At 38.1% G+C, this 17,092-nt stretch overlaps 1 protein-coding gene and 2 non-coding genes across 3 annotated transcripts; 1 reads left to right on the top strand and 2 right to left on the bottom strand.

Moving 5' to 3' along the window:
- Positions 1-13,874: 13,874 nt before the first annotated feature.
- Positions 13,875-13,948, bottom strand: Trnan-guu (transfer RNA asparagine (anticodon GUU)). Its single transcript has one exon. It is a non-coding gene; the product is annotated as a tRNA-Asn (tRNA).
- A 934-nt stretch (positions 13,949-14,882) lies between these two features.
- Positions 14,883-14,956, bottom strand: Trnan-guu (transfer RNA asparagine (anticodon GUU)). Its single transcript has one exon. It is a non-coding gene; the product is annotated as a tRNA-Asn (tRNA).
- Positions 14,957-16,002: 1,046 nt separating this feature from the next.
- On the top strand, positions 16,003-16,617 carry LOC105221860 (general odorant-binding protein 56a-like). Its single transcript, XM_019988851.3, has one exon. It carries the CDS (start codon positions 16,067-16,069, stop codon positions 16,562-16,564), a length of 498 nt encoding a protein of 165 aa, XP_019844410.2. The 5' UTR covers positions 16,003-16,066; the 3' UTR covers positions 16,565-16,617.
- The last annotated feature ends 475 nt before the right edge of the window (positions 16,618-17,092 follow it).

Raw genomic sequence — 17,092 nt, 5'->3', positions numbered from 1 at the left:
GCTTTGTGCAGCCTTCGCTCACATGATTAATTTTGCATTTTTAATTAAAACAGTTTTTTCTTTATTTAGAAAGTATAGTACAATTGCTGGAAAGAATTTTTTTCACATATCAGAATAAAAGTTTAGGTATAAGCTTTATGAAAAGACGAATAGAAGTGTGACGTTAGAAATAAGGCTAAAGCAAGGCATAAAGTCAGTCTGCAGCTCAAATTATTCTCTCCAGCAGAGGATTAATGAAGTCGCACGATAGGAAGTATTTTGTTTGAATCCCCTTTGCTACGGAACGGCTTGAAGAGGTATTTCCAGATCCTAACGCAGCTTTTGGTATTTTTCATCGTCAGTTTACACAGCCATATTAGTTTTGCGGGGTAACCAAATTCAGACATAGCGGCATAAAGGCAGCTCCTTTTCGTGCTGTCGAAAGCAGCTTTGAAATCGACGAAGTCGTTCTCCTTTCATGGTTTTTTCAAAGATTTGGCGCATGATGAATATATGGCCGGTTGTTGATTTGCCAGGTCTAAAGCCACACTGATAAGGTCCAATCAGCTTGTTGACGGTGGGGTTTGATCTTTCACACAAAACGCTCTATAGAAGTTTATACGCGATGTTGAGGAGGCTGATCCCACGGTAGTTGGTGAGTCCCCCTTTTTGTGGATTGGGCAGAGCATACTTAAATTCCCATGATGTCGAGTTTCTGATGAGTGCTCGTAGAGAGGCAAGTCGAGTAGAACATCGTTCGGCAGTCTGTTGTGATTGTAGCTTCTCGACGTCGAACTTTCCTTGTCTTTGTTGACGTGCGTTTGTTGTTGCTGCACAGAGACGTGTGCGTATTTTTGCTGCAACAAGATAGTAGTGGGAAGCATTGCTGGGACCTCGGGCATACGCTCGTCTAAAACACTGGAGACGTGTCTTCCGTCTATCACAACATGATCGATCTGGTTTTAGTACTACAGATAACCATACTTCGGGCCTTGCTGAAGTCGATCAGCCTCAACCCATTTGGGGATGTTTCAACATGGAGGCTGAATTTACTGACCATTGTATATACAAAGCTTCCTTGCCCACCCTGGCGTTGAAGTCGCCATGCACGATTTTGACAACGCGGCAGCAGCTCTTATAGGTGCGCTCCAAGCGCTCATAGAATGCATGTTTAGTCACATCGTCCTTCTCTTCCATCGGGGCGTGGGCGCAAATCAGCGATATGTTGAAGAGCTTCACTTTGATGCGAATTGTGGCTAGATGCTCATCCACCGGGGTGAAGGCCAGGACTCGGCAGCGGAGTCTCTTTCCAACCACGAATTTGCGCTCCTTAATATACCCAGTGTACTAAATGCCACAAGGACCTACTCGTCTCAGTGCTTGTTCCTTCCATTGCACTTCTTGAACGGCGGTGATGTCAGTCTTTACTCTTACGGAGAAATCAACCAGCATATCTTTACTGATGAGTAAAAGTTTTTATAAACAAAAATTAATTTAAATTTATTTGTTAATGATATTAAGCAGCGATGTAAATATCAACTTGTTTACAAGGTAGTGATATACAGCACCATATATACTCTAGCGAAACTTATTCGTCTGTAAGTAAACACTTACGAACTTAAATCTCTTAGGCCTCACTGACAAGTGACAAGCGCTTACGCATACAAATACAAGCGATTACAACTGCGCACCTCACACAAGCACCCGAAGTGTAGGCGCGCTAAAGTTAATCTCTTCCACTTACATACAAACCAGCCAGAGTCGTATCAGTGCGCTCGTATTTGCTCGCATGCCGCCACTGTGCAATTTGCTATGCCTGTCGCGCGCATATTAATTTTAATAAATTACTTAATTATTTCGGTATTAAATTTTGCGTTGATGCCGTTGCGGATGGCACAGACAAATCGTTTGTAAAAAAGGTTGAAGGTGAATTTCAGGCAAACAATGTGAAGAGTACGCAGCAAAAACAAGAGAAACTGAAAAAACTGTTTGTGCGACTTTGCACAAACACACGCACGCTTTAGAGGCAAACTTTCCGCAGCGGCTCACAACAGCGCAGGGCGGTGTGCCACGGCGTATACGTACTCGCATTTTCCACCTAATTTGCTTGCAATGCGCGAATATGTAATGAGCGCACAAATTGACGGCTTTATGTGTGTGCCGTTTGTTGTTGTTGTTGCCTGCTTACGTGAGTATGTGGCGTTAATATTTAATGCAACCAAAGCGCGGCAAAAGCAATGACTTTGCATTGTTGTAGTTTTTTCTGCATTTCATTATTTTTTATAGGAAGTAAGAGGCGGTATCAAGCTGTATGTCATGTATATGAATTATTTATGCAGGGAAATTGTAGTTGGGAATTGGCTGTGAAATTCAGTGTTTATACTGCAACTCATAATTATGAGTAAAACTTCGACGTGCTTTGGAAATATAGGGTAGTCGAAAAAGTTTTTTCGTATTTTGTGAAAAGAAGAAAGATGTGCAACATCAGTTGAAGTTTGATTAGAAATACGAAAAGACTTTTTCCACTACCTAATATATTTAATTTTTTAACCGCTTTTTATGTATTAAACAATTTCAAATTAATACCAAAATTGTTTTTAGCTCATAACTGCATTTTTCCAACTCACTGTATTTCACTCTGCTCATTAAAAAACTTCACTTGATAGCCAGCATACAAAAAAATTTAATCCATACATATACATACATACTTGTATGTCCGTAAAAAAGTGGAAATTATCTCTCAGCGCCTGCATGCGTGCAACAACACTTCGCCATCGTTTACTTTTAATCACTTTTCGCTCGCATTGCGCACAACACCATATCAAAAAGCGCCTCAAACGAGGTGACGGCATCAAAAGTCGCGCTCAGCTCATACATAAATGTACTATACATACATCCCAACTGGCTGACGGTCTGTGCCTGTAATCCTCCCGCTTCGCTACGTCCTCGTATGTGTGCTTACCGCCCGCGGCTAAGTGCGACAGACTGTGTATGCAAGCAAGCACATGTGTTGTGCCGGATAATTAATTGCCATTTTCTTGGCAATAAAGCCAAGCCGTTGTTTAACGTTTTTGCTCATATTCTTTTTTTGCAGCTTTTCCTGTTTTTCTTGTGCACTCATGCCTTTTCTATTTGTCCATCCTTTAATCAGGAGCTTTTTTGCGCCAGCGTCGTTGTTGATGCCAATAATTTGTAACCTCTTGCTACTAAAATTTTTGTTGCAATATATGTTGTGCCTTATTAAAGTCTCTTTTCACAAAATTTATTTTGTTATTTTTTGTATTTTCGCTAATCAACGCCACCTTTTAAGGGGTTTTACTCGCTCGGGATACAAAAACGCTGATCCGCCTATTTTGTGAATTGCTTTCTTAGGCAAGCGTCAGCGGTTCATGAAATATTTAACACTTCTTACACACATTTACGCGAAATAGAGTTCAACTTGTTTATTTTTCCGCTCATTTGTTGTAATTATTATTAAGCTCTCGCCTGTTTTTAGGTCCTAGATTGACAAATATAGCCGCTCATCAATTTTTAGGCAGCTAAACTTGTCGAAAAACAAAAATACAATTATATATAATATATAAATTATTAATTAAAAGTGTTGCTAGAAACAAAAACTTTATTTCTACTAGGTGCCAGGCCACAAAGGTTTCAAAGGTAAGAAAATCAAAACCCGATAGAACCTGGCTGCAAAAATGCAAAAGTCATGTCATCTGGGGTCCCTACATTATGATACACTGGAGGAGGATCCGCTTGAATGAGGGAAATTTATAGTATCTTCTAGGAAAAACATTATCTACTCTGATTTACTAAGTTTATTTACATATACTAACTCTAAAGAGTTTATTTCTGATTATTTTTAATTTTTACATAATGTATGACAATATTTCTTGCTTCCAAAAATATAATAGAACTTTCTCTCTACTCAGCAGACCAATTATAAACTTTCAACTGCTATATAAGTAATTTTACTACATACCCCTACAATCCGCACGTTTCACTGAACACAAATCCTTACGCATTCTTCCCAAAAGCCAAAGCCACCAGCGTAAGGAAGAAATTAGTAGCTGGCAATTCGATATGGAAATGAAGAGGAAATGAGGAATATTGCACCTACGGGAGCGTTTATCGACAGCGCCAGCGACACCGAGCCAATGTAACAAACAGCGGCAAAGAAATTGCAGAGACAGTGCTAAGAATGCGAGTTCACAGATTGGCAAGTAGGAGAAAGTGCGTAGAAAGTGTCTGCAGATAAAAAACTTGCCAAGTAGCAAATGAATGCCCGCACGAGGATTATGACGAGCGTGTGCAAGTGATAAGCGCACGCTGACAAGGGAAAACAACACAGTTTTGGGAAAATAAACACACCCCGACCACCCCACCGCCGCGGTTGTTATAGCTTTTTTGATAACTTTCCTAGGTGCCCCACACAATTTGATTTCCATATCGCACTTTCACGCGGGAATATTCGCAACTGAAGACGAAACTTTCTCGCCGACAAATTTGCTGATTGTGCTCCGGAGACTAAACGCGCTCACTTGTGCGTGGGTGTGGCTGTGCGTTGGCGGAAAGTGTGTGAAAAAAGCGAGATGCGAGTGTATAAGTAATAACAACAAAACAAATAAACTAATGTGTTTTGCATAAACAGCAGCAGCAGTGACAGCCGCTGGGAGCGAAATTGTGACAACTCAGCGTAGACTGCAATGTGTCTCTGTTGTAATTTTATTGAAGTGGGCGTGACCAATTTGCATTTTCATGCCATTAGTATGATATTGTCATTGTAATGGTGAAGTTTCAGTTTTGACTTCTGCTGTTATGCGAATATTTTATTTAGAAATATTTGTGCTTGAAAAATTGTGAAAGAAGTTTAAGAAGTTAGTGGCTAGAGTAGAGCTAGCACACTGTCTTTGCTTGTGCGGAAAGCAGATTTGTTTAGAATTTTTGTATATCTTTGTCTGTATCTTAAAAAGTTTTGTACTTAATATTGAAAAAACTAAGAAAAAAATCTCATCGTTTACTATTTTGGTCTGTGGTAGCTTGGAGATTATAGTCAATAGTAGTATATATCGCGATGAGTCTTCTCTGTTGGTCTGAACATCGGCCCTTCGTGTCTAGCAAGGTACTTCCTTCGCTTTGAATAATAATCAGATACGCGAAAGTGTTTAGCAGCTGCAGCTTTACTTCCTATCGAGCTATCAATCCTGGTGTTATGGCTCGGCGATTCTGGAGCTATAAAGTATTCGGCAGCGTCAGCAAGTGCATTCTCCACTTTAGTGCCGGAAAAACGCTTTGGAAACTCAGGTGCTTTCAGATATTCAGCAGCGGCGGCTAATCTTTCCTGTGCCAAAATTAGTGCAATGCTTCGAAGCTCACTCACGTCGGGTGCTTTGAAGTATTCGGCGGCTGCTACCAGGCGTTCTATGGTTTCGGTTTTAAAATTTTGTTTTGATGCTTGTGGTGCTCTGAAATACTCTGCGGCAGCATTCATACTATCCTTGATATCTCTGGTTCTATAAAGTTCAGCAATCTGTCTATCTAAATCATTGGTAATATGTTGAGTCTCCGGCAATATGGCGGCGTTAATGCTGACCACTATGAGAATGCTGATCGAGTATAGCAGAAGCAATTTCATTTTTATTTAATCGATTTTATTTCTAACTTTAGTTCGACTGCTCCTTATAGTCGTTGTAATTGAACTGTGAATGCAGATTTAACTAAACCGAGCTTTTATACTAATCATAATCATATTGAGTAATCTTCAGTTTTTTTTCCAATTTTCTAAAGGTCCAATAATTACACCAGCTGTTGATTGTTGTTATTATGTTGTAAATATATATCTGATTAGTAATTTAGTTGGTGGGTCAAGGCGCTAGCCGTATGCGACGTTTTCAACGGTTGTCGTCATATAATATTATTCCTTATCAGACGTTTAAGTCTGAGCGCTTTTTGCTCAGTTTTATACGCAGATATGTATATACTTTATATATCTGTCGATTATAGTGAATGTTATCAGTATAAATTATTACTTGAAATCAATTAGAATTATAGAGTATATTTAGCTTTAATGATGCTATAAATAGCGCTAATGGATGAATGACAGTGGCTTTAAGGCTTAACAGCTACATTTTGGTTAAAGCCTTTTGTCTGACTTCTAAGGAAAAAGTTAACTAATCGAAAATAATTTACCGGCGATCTTATGAGCGGAAAAGGAAAATAAAGGGGAGGCATGTAGTTGAATTTTTAAGGGTTAACAATGGCTTATCTCGATTTCCGGCAAAATAAAATATTTTAGTTACAAATCTTTGTGCTTGAAAAAATTGTGAAAGAAGTTTAAGAAGTTAGTGGCTAGAGTAGAGCTAGCACACTGTCTTTGATTGCGCGGAAAGCAGATTTGTTTAGAATTTTTGTATATCTTTGTCTGTATCTTAAAAAGTTTTGTGTTAAATATTGAAAAAAAGAAATATCCTCATCGTTTACTATTTGGGTCTTTAGTAACTTGAAGATTATAGTCAATAGTTGGTACGTCCGGATTCTGCCTTTGTAGCAGCTGCAGAGCATGTTTCGGGTCCACTACGCGAGGTATGGTTTCATCAGCTTCGGAGATCGATAGAAAACTGCTTCCAGCTTCACTCTATCCCACAGGTTTGAAAGCATTCTGACCGTTTCGCTTACCCATGTTAGCGTGGGTCTTTGTTGGATTTTAAAACTTTCACATCGCTAAGCCATCCTGCTTCATCACATGACGGCTGGGATGAGCTCGGTTCGAAGTACATTCTCGAGAAGAGTGCTTTCAATAGCTTAGTTTCTACTATTTTTCACCACTCCTGTGACATTTGTCCCAGCAGGCGCGACAGTCAAAAATCGTTTCGCAATCTCATTGACTGCCGCTGCTGCCTTGGAAGTTGTCGCTTTGAAGTCACCTGCTTGACTTCTAGCTTCCCGCCTCCCTCTCCACGCTGCCTCTTTACAGCGGCGTCATCCTCATTGCGATTAGAATACGCTGGGTCCGAGGCATTACACCAATTACGAGTGGCGAAGTGTGCCCGGCCGTTCTTCATCCCTCTCTAGCCCAAGCCAACCGTTGCACCTGTTCTTCCTTCAGGCTGGACTTGCCTTCTTAGCGGTTGCATATTGCCACCTCCGACTTGTATCTCGCTTTCCTTGCCTCCTTGCTTGGCTTCTTCCGGGGCCCTCTCTTTTTACCAGAGTTGAAACCGTCGATCGCATGCACAGGAGAGTGAAGAAACTCTTCCTTTTGCGTGTTTATGTTCACTGCGCTTTCTTGGTTCGAGTCTTCATGGACAGAAGCTCTACAACTACCGAGCAAGGGCCGTTGTATTACCCATTCACCTACTTCTCAGGAAGCATTTAAAGTAGTCCAGCATAAGGGAATGTTTGAGAAAAATACCTCAGCCTACGCTAGGAGCCGCCTATCTGGAATGTAATGACTCTGACAGAAGCCAGCTTGAGATCATGACATTATTAGCAGCGACACCCATTGCCTAGTCGACACCCGTGCGGAGGATACAGCTAAGAGGTTAGTTTAAAATTCTTTTAAATTATTTTGAGGTTAATTTTTCAGTAACTAATCTCTTCGCAGTCGTTCAATACAATATTTTCCGCATTTTTTCATAAACTTCTTACTTCTAAGGAATTTTGCTCTCACAAAAAGATGCAATTTACTGCCGACAGCTGTTGCTTCAGCTCCTCAGAATTTTCTAACTTCATTTATTTTCCTTCATATCGCATATGTATGTTATTATTTGTGAATAGTTATAGAAGCATAACGAAATCTTGACGGCACACATGGTAATCACCTCAAGAACGCTTAGAAGTACCTTCCGCAAACGCAGAGTGCGTAGCACTTTCCATCAGGTGTCACTGACTAAATTGAATTGAATTGAGCAAAGTTGAGTTTTTTGCCTTTGCCAAGCAAATATCCACCGCTCATATCAGTTCCCAACTTAAGACGTACAGTGTCAAGTGACGGGGCATACAATATGCATAAGTAGATGGCATATTGTTGAACTGATTACTTGCCCTTGATGGTGGCATGTGGCAAGCGACATTTTAACGGAAGTACAAACAACTTAACTTACATTACCACTTACAAACTGACTCTTTCACATGTGTACGTATTTGTATTTGTTTGTAAGAGAATACGCTGAAGCATGAATTCAGCGGCTGTGTGGAACCATAGAATTATCATCGTCATGTTGTGGTGACGTTGATGTTCATGCCTTACGGTGGTTAGCCCCAACAAAGCAATTATTGTGGAAGGAGATAAAGTAATGGGATGAGTTGGCAAGAACTTCATGAACTGCTTGGAAAGTGGAGAAGACTGAAAATGTATGCTTAGTAGTCTAAGTAGAAATTGTTGATTAAGAAAGTATATTCATTTTACCTGCCCTTTTTGAGGCGAAAAAACATGAGAGGAAAATATATAGTTGTTGGAAAGAATAAGTAGAGATTTCTTGCTTAGGAACCTTATGCTGTCTTCTTATGATTTCCAATTTAGTGCTCTTTGAAATCAGTCAAAACAAAACAAAAAAAAGTTAAAATTTTAGAACCATCAGTGATATATTCTACTAACTATGAGTTCTTATTATACAATGAATATAATTTCTTAAACTTCTACTATAAAACAACATTAAATTAACTAAACCCACTAAATTACCCCATCCTCCCACCCCCGGCATCGACCGCGATGAGCCTTCTCTGTTGGTCTGAACATCGGTCCTCCGTGTGTAGCAAGGTACTTCCTTCGCTTTGAATAATAATCAGATGCGTGAAAGTGTTTAGCAGCTGCAGCTTTACTTCTATCAATTCTGGTGTTATGCCTCGCCGATTCGGGAGCTATAAAGTACTCGGCACCTGCAGCACGTGCATTCTCCACTTTGGTGGCGGAAAGACGCTTTGGAAACTCAGGTGCTTTCAGATATTCAGCAGCGGCGGCCAATCTTTCCGCGGTTCGATCAATCCTGGTGTTATGGCTCGGCGATTCTGGAGCCTTAAAGTATTCGGCAGCGTCAGCAAGTGCATTCTCCACTTTAGTGGCGGAAAGACGCTCTGGAAACTCAGGTGCTATCAGATATTCAGCAGCGGCGGCTAATCTTTCCTGTGCCAAAATTAGTGCATTGCTTCGAAGCTCACTCACGTCGGGTGCTTTGAAGTATTCGACGGCTGAGGCGAGGCGCTTCTTGGTTTCGGTTTTCAAATTTTGTTTTGATGCTTGTGGTGCTCTGAAATACTCTGCGGCAGCATTCATACTATCATTGATATCTCTGGTTCTATAAAGTTCAGCAATCTGTCTATCTAAATCTTTGGTAATATGTTGAGTCTCCGGCAATATGGCGGCGTTAATGCTGACCACTATGAGAGTGTTGATCGAGTATAGCAAAAGCAATTTCATTTTTATTTAATCGATTTTATTTCTAACTTTAGTTCGACTGCTCTTTATAGTCGTTGTAATTGAACTGTGAATGCAGATTTAACTAAACCGAGCTTATATACTAATCATAATCATTTTGAGTAATCTTCAGTTTTTTTTCCAATTTTCTAAAGGTCCAATAATTACACCAGCTGTAGATTGTTATTATTATGTTGTAAATATATATCTGATTAGTAATTTAGTTGGTGGGTCAAGGCGCTAGCCGTATGCGACGGCTCAGACTTAAACGCCTGATAAGGAACAATTTTATAATATTATTCCTTATCAGGCGTTTAAGTCTGAGCGCTTTTGTTCTCAGTTTTATACGCAGATATGTATATACTATATATATGTACATATGTATCTGTCGATTATAGTGAATCTTATTAGTATAAATTATTACTTGAAATCAATTAAAATTACAGAGTATATTTAGCTTTAATGATGCTAAAAATAGCGCTAGTGGATGAATGACAGTGGCTTTAACCTTTAACTGGTGACAAGCAGTCTCACAGGCCGCCTGATTTTATTTCCTTTTAGTTCACCGCCTGATTTTAGTTCCTATATAGATTATATTAGAAAGTTAGTAATAGCGAGCCTATTGAGTAGTTTTAATTTATCATTTTATATATTCATTTAATGGTTTGAAAGACTGCAGTAAGCTATCGTCCTAGGCCGCTCGTCACCAGTTAAATTACACAAAAACCATGTCACCAGTTAAAGGTTAAGACTAACAGCTACATTTTAGTTAAAGCAAGTGTGTGTTGGGTCAGTCAGTGTGCTGTGGCTTTAATTTTGGCTTCTGTATCAGAGAAAAGCTTGACATACTATATCTTTGTTTTCCATGCTTGTCTTGGATTTTACACCGACTAATTTTAAGCGGAGGTGGGACATTGGAACTTCTAATGGAGCTCTTTAATGCTAAAATTCAGCAGATTCAGATTTACTTATCTGAAAATTAAATTAGAATCTTATGCTGTCTTCTTATGATTTAAAATTTAGTACTCTTTGAAATCGGTCAAAACAAAACAAAAAAAAGATGAAATTTTAGAACCATCAGTGATATATTCTACTAACTATGAGTTCTTATTATACAATGAATATAATTTCTTAAACTTCTACTATAAAACAACAATAAATTAAGTAAACCCACTAAATTAACCCCAGCGAACGAATCGACCGCGATGAGCCTTCTCTGTTGGTCTGAACATCGGTCCTCCGTGTGCAACAAGGTACTTCCTTCGCTTTGAGTAATAATCAGATGCGTGAAAGTATTTAGCAGCTGCAGCTTTACTTCCTATCGTTCTATCAATCCTGGTGTTATGCTTTGGTGATTCGGGAGCTATAAAGTACTCGACATCGGCAGCACGTGCATTCTCCACTTTGGTGGCGGAAAGATGCTTTGGAAACTCTGGTGCTTTCAGATATTCAGCAGCTGCAGCTAAACTTTCTGAAGCTCGATCAATATTGCTATTATGCCTCAGCGTTTCGGGAGCTCTAAAGTACTCGGCAGCGACAGCACGTGCATTCCCCACTCCGGAAAGACGCTTTAAAAACTCTGGTGCTTTCATATATTCAGCGGCGGCGGCTAATCTTTCCTGTTCCAATATTAGTGCATTGCTTCGAAGCTCACTCACGTCAGGTGCTTTGAAGTATTCGGCGGCTGAGGCGAGGCGCTCCTTGGTTTCGGTTTTCAAATTTTGTTTTGATGCTTCTGGGCCTTTGAAATACTCTGCGACAGCATTCATACCATTCTTGACATCTCTGGTTCTATAAAGTTCAGCAATCTGTTTATCTAAATCATTGGTAATATGTTGAGTCTCCGGCAATATGGCGGCATTAATGCTGACCACTATGAGAGTGCTGATCGAGTATAGCAGTAGCAATTTCATTTTTATTTAATCGATTTTATTTCCAACTTTAGTTAGACTGGTCCTTATAGTCGTTGTAGTTGAACTGTGAATGCAGATTTAATTAAACCGAGCTTATATACTAATCATAATCATTTTGAGTAATCTTCAGTTTTTTTTTTCCAATTTTCTAAAGGTCCAATAATTACACCAGCTGTTGATTGTTGTTATTATGTCGTAAATATATATCTGATTAGTAATTTAGATGGTGGGTCAAGGCGCTAGTCGTGTGCGACGTTTTCAACGGTTGTCGTCATATAATATTATTCCTTATCAGACGTTTAAGTCTGAGAGCTTTTGTTCTCAGTTTTATACGCAGATATGTACATACTATATATGTATATGTATCTGTCGATTATAGTGAATGCTATCAGTATAAATGATTACTTGAAATCAATTAGAATTACAGAGTATATTTAGCTTTAATGATGCTATAAATAGCGCCAGTGGATGAATGACAGTGGCTTTAATGGGTTAGGGGTAGTTAGAATTTTCAAAAAATTAATTTTTTTTGGCATTTTCGTTAAGTGTAATATCTTAAAAATATGCCCTGAAACTTTTGAGTGGTATACGGTAATTTGTTTGCCAGTTGTCTTTCAAGAAATTAAGAAACCCAACTGCCGAAGACGGATCACTCTTCATCACCACAATACGCGATCTCAAACATCGACTGAAACAATTGCAAACTATCAATTGAATGAGTCAAGTAAACTAAGAGTTCAAAGTTTCTCCACACCTGAAGGGGCGGTTGATATGTTCAGATCGCATGTGTTGGAGATGCCTCAGTTAAAAAGGCAAAAGATATTCGAAAATTGACTCAAAATCATACTAAAATGTATTGATCATAATGGAAAATATTTTGAAAAACAGTAAAGCGATTTTCGATAATTTGTTTTTATTCCTAGGTATACATACAAACTTTTTCATAGAAGTTGTTTTTGGCATTTAATTGTATATAATTTATAAAGTGTGTATTAAAAAATAAAATAAAATGTACTAAAATAGATCTAGACCACGGCGACGAGGAAGAGAAGCCGTTTTTTTTTGGTCTAAAGATTGGTCTTCCGACTGCAGCAAGGTTCTTCTTTGTAACATCAACTTTTTAGTAATTTTCAGGCGCACAAAAGTACTCATTTACTAATTTCTTAAACTTGTACTGTAAAACAACAATAAATTAACTAAACCTATTAAATTATACCAAGCCATATCGACGACGACAACGAGCCTTCTTTGTTGGTCTGAACATCGGCCCTCCGTGTGTAGCAAGGTACTTCCTTCGCTTTGAGTAATAATCAGGTATACGAAAGTGTTTGGCAGCTGCAATCCTGCTATTATGTGTCTGCGATTCTGGGGTCCTGAAATACTCAGCAGTTGCAGCTAAATTTTCTGCCGTTAGGTCAATCCTGTTGTTATGCCTTGGAGATTCGGGAGCCGTTAAGTATTCGGCAGCGACAGCAAGTGCGTGCCCCACTTTGGTTCTGGAAAGACGCTTTGGAGACTCTGTTGCTTTCAGATATTCAGCAGTGGCGGCCAAACTGTCTGCGATTCGATCTATCCTGTGGTTATGCCTCGGAGATTCGGGTGCCTTAAGGTATTCGGCAGCAACAGCAAGTGCATTCCCCACTTTGGTTCTGGAAACACGCTTTGGAGACTCTAGTGCTTTTAAATATTCAGCAGCGTCGGCTAATCTTTCCTGTGCCAATATTAGCGCATTGCTTCGAAGTTCACTTTCGTCCGGTGCTTTGAAGTATTCGGCGGCTGAGGCGAGGCGTTCCTTAGCTCTGGCCTTTACATTAAGCTTGGATGCTTGTAGTGCTTTGAAATACTCTGCATTCATACCATCTACGTCATCTCTGTCATTATAATTCTCAGCAATCTGTCTCTTAAAATCATTAGGAATATCTTTAGTCTCTGAGAAAGTGTCGGCGTTAATGCTGCCTACTATCAGAGCGCCGACCGTGTATAGCAAAAATAATTTCATTTTTATTTAATGGAAAAGTAAATCGATTTTCCTTCTAAATATAGTTCGCCTATTTTTTGCAGTCGTTGTAATTGAACTGTGTCGAAAAATTTACCAAGCAGACCTTATATACTAATCAGTGTATAATTATGATGGAAATAATCAAGATACCTTTGTGGGCATTCTAAGAAATGTTCGGTAGTATATTATTTGAACTTTTTTGTCTATGAAAAGTTGAATCGATTGTTAGTTGTTTTCTTATTGTAAATATTCAGCTGATTAGTACTTTGGTTGTTGTTCTCAGGCGCTAGTCGTATACGCAGTATTCTTGTCTGACTGCTGTCATAATACCTATAACATTGGTTCTTATCAGTCGTTTACAGGGCTTACAGCGCTTAAACATACATATGTATGTAGGTGTATATATACTATATATCGATTATGTCGTTTATACTGAGTTTTATCAACATGAATGATTGTTCTTCTTCATTTCAAATTAACTAGTTTTAGTGTACTTTCGATACGGAGACAGTGACTTTATGAATATTAAAAATAATTTTTATAATTATGCAAGTTAATATTGCAAAATATATACCGCCCCCGGGTGGGCTCGAACCACCAACCTTTCGGTTAACAGCCGAACGCGCTAGCCAATTGCGCCACGGAGGCTACAAAATCCGCTGGTCAATAATGGGTTATATAAACAAATAAAGAATAACGGATGTCGAAGTCCAAGTAAAAATTATGATTAATAACAAACTTATGTGATTTTATTATACCGTCTTTGATTTAATTGTAAGAGCAAAAAATTGTTGACATATTAACAGGTTATATAAAAATTAGAAGAACTCAAAAAACTTGGAAGGGTCACATCTTGCTGTAATGATGTTAGAATCTAAAATAAGTTTCTTTATTTATTTTCTATCAAGACACACCTATCATATGCTATAGAAATGTTTTCTGATAAGACGCTTTCAATGGAATTTACAATTAATGCTAACTGAGATTATTACAATTCCTGAAATGTTAGACAGACTACATAAATATGTATGTATAAAGGTGATATGTGAGCATTTTAATCAACAATTACAAAAACATTACTTTCTAAATGGTATTGTGCGAATTAAAATGTAGAAATATACACTTTTATTGAACCATTAAACATTTCTTATCATCAAAATCTCTGTTTCTATGAATTGCTCATTTCGTGGGAACGCAGCATACAAAGCAAAAGCTTCCTGTAAAAATTCGCAATAATTGCAGTAAGAATTTTTACTGATAACATGGCTCTGGATTACATTTCTAGTATATAGAATGCTAGACTATATTGACATACTTACAAAAGCGTTCCACAAAATCAACTTAACATGAAAATCTCTAACATTTTGGCGTCAATACTGCTTGGCAAATGTGCTTTCAGCGCGGACACCGCTTTATATAGTAATTCTAGGAATCAAACATCGCGCCCAGGAAGTATGTGTGAGCTAATACGTGTTTTCAAATGAGTTTGTCGCCAATCTGGTCGAAATAAAGATGACGAATTCAAGAGATATGTACAGAACACTTATTTTTTTAAATCAATCTATCGCAAAATATTTTGTAACGCCCCCGGGTGGGCTCGAACCACCAACCTTTCGGTTAACAGCCGAACGCGCTAGCCAATTGCGCCACGGAGGCGTTGTTTAATCTTTTCTTGAGTACCTGTAATCACTGACCATTTGATCCTTGTAGATTGTAAGTTTCATTGTTTCGGAGATAGAAATCAAAATAAATATAGAAATCAAAATCAACCCTCATATATTCGCTTAATTTACTGCCAGTTGAAAGAAAGTGTTATTTAAAATGCTTGTTTGCCAAACAGAGTTGCCAAATAAAAACAATTTAATATACCAAATTAATATTTACTCTTTGAAATACAGACTGAAATGCATACTTGGTACTTTAGAAGTTTAATTGAGACTTGGTATCTAATACAGTTCCCTGTATTATGAAGCTCCTAGGTATCTAAGCAGAGTTCATAAACAGAGGAGATGTTCCAGCGTCTCCCTCATGTCTATATCAGTGCACTTCCTACATGGTGGGTAATATAATACATAACAGTCTGCTAGTTTGAAAGAAAATATTGACAGGGTTGCATATTAAAAATTTGCATGCTTAAACGTTTGTGATACGAAGTGATGTGAAAAGAAATAAGAATGCAGATCTAGTCTAAACAATAGCGAAGTTTTCAACTAGTACTTTTGTTAATCGCTGATTTTAGGAAGCTAGCTGCAGAACCTGTCAATTCTCAATAGAGCTGACAGTAATAAGACAAAATGTCAAAAATCGCATAGAAATTAAAATCTCATAATTTTTGACTACCAAGTTTTTCACTTAGTTTTAAATCAGAATAAAGCATAAAGAAACACTTTGTACTGCTAACAATTCTTTTATGTGTGAATTTAAATTTCAAAAATTTCAAACTAAGCGGAACATCTATTGATATCTCCCGATTATTGCAACGAATAGTGAAATAGTTTCTATTTTAGGAATTCCATTGCATTAAAAAATATATTTCATTATAATTCGAAAGTGCATCGTGCGTTTAACTAAAAACAAACATTACGATTACAAGGAATTACTAATAATGCAGTGCTTTCATCATAACTAAGCCCGACATTGTTGTCTAACCGTCACTAATTGATAAGAACATTAGTATATAAAGACCCCCACTGCATGCAGCAAAGCATTCAGTTCGATTATACATTACAGTAATCTACTAAAATCAACCCACAAAATCAACTAAACATGAAATCCTCTATCGTCTGCTACTTATTGGCTACAGTAGTGCTCAGCCTGTGCGTTTTCAACGCGGACGCGGGTCTGCGCAAGCCCAAGAAACTTACACCAGAACTGGAAGCGAAGTTCGAAGTTTTGACCGCTTGGATTGCCTATCGTCTCAATTTGAAACACGCCAAGGAAGCCTGCGTGGGCGAATATGGCTTTTCGGATGAGCTCGCCACAAATCTGGTAAAAATAAAGGTGGCGAACCCAAGTGATCGCGAGAAGTGCTACGTGAACTGTCTCTACAATAAATTGGTATTCTATAAGGATGATGCCATCAACAAACAGGCCATGAAGGAGTCGCTTTATGAAATTGTGGGTGAACAACGCTTATTGAATATTGTTGATGGTTGTCTAAACGCTGGCGGCACCAATGCATGTGATAAGGTGTATAAATTCCATGCTTGCGCCTCACCGGAATTCGACAAAGTACGCAGTGATATCTTCTTACCCGATGAATAGATAATTTCGAGTTAATGTATTTAATGTATTTATTTAATAAAATGTATTTAAGAGATCTTCTGATTGTAAATTATAAAATTTTTTAGAAGAATAAAATTTTTAGTAAATAAAGTTAGATAAGAGTTTTTCTATTTTGTATCTCTACAGTATCTTTTAAGGAATTCGCAATTTTTTGATCCACGTTTACATAATTACAAGCATAATGGATCAACGGATCTAGTATGTATATTTATAAGTAGTATATATAAAAATATAAAATACAAATGAAAGTATGGGAAATTGGAAATATAAACTCCTTATTATTATATCAACACATTATATCCCCAAAGGGATGGATTGTTTCAGAGTTTAAAAGCCAAACGAAGGCATCGGTTGCTTTATATTGCTGTAGAACGGCGACTCTCACCAAAAGTGGGCACTATCACTACAAGCGGTGTTTTGACTCTACAAAACTATAGCCAAGATTCTATGGTGTATTCGTTTAGCTGCGAAGTGTGCTCTGAAGCTGGTGTCCGAACAAGGACACTC

This window comes from Bactrocera dorsalis, chromosome 3 (genome assembly GCF_023373825.1).
Source record: "Bactrocera dorsalis isolate Fly_Bdor chromosome 3, ASM2337382v1, whole genome shotgun sequence".
NCBI lineage: Eukaryota > Metazoa > Arthropoda > Insecta > Diptera > Tephritidae > Bactrocera > Bactrocera dorsalis.
The sequence above is the reverse complement of the archived record's forward strand: the minus strand, read 5'-3'. Positions and strand labels throughout refer to the sequence as shown.

Excerpts from the sequence above, each read along its gene's own strand:
- LOC105221860 (XM_019988851.3), top strand. The coding sequence starts at position 16,067 with ATGAAATCCTCTATCGTCTGCTACTTATTGGCTACAGTAGTGCTCAGC.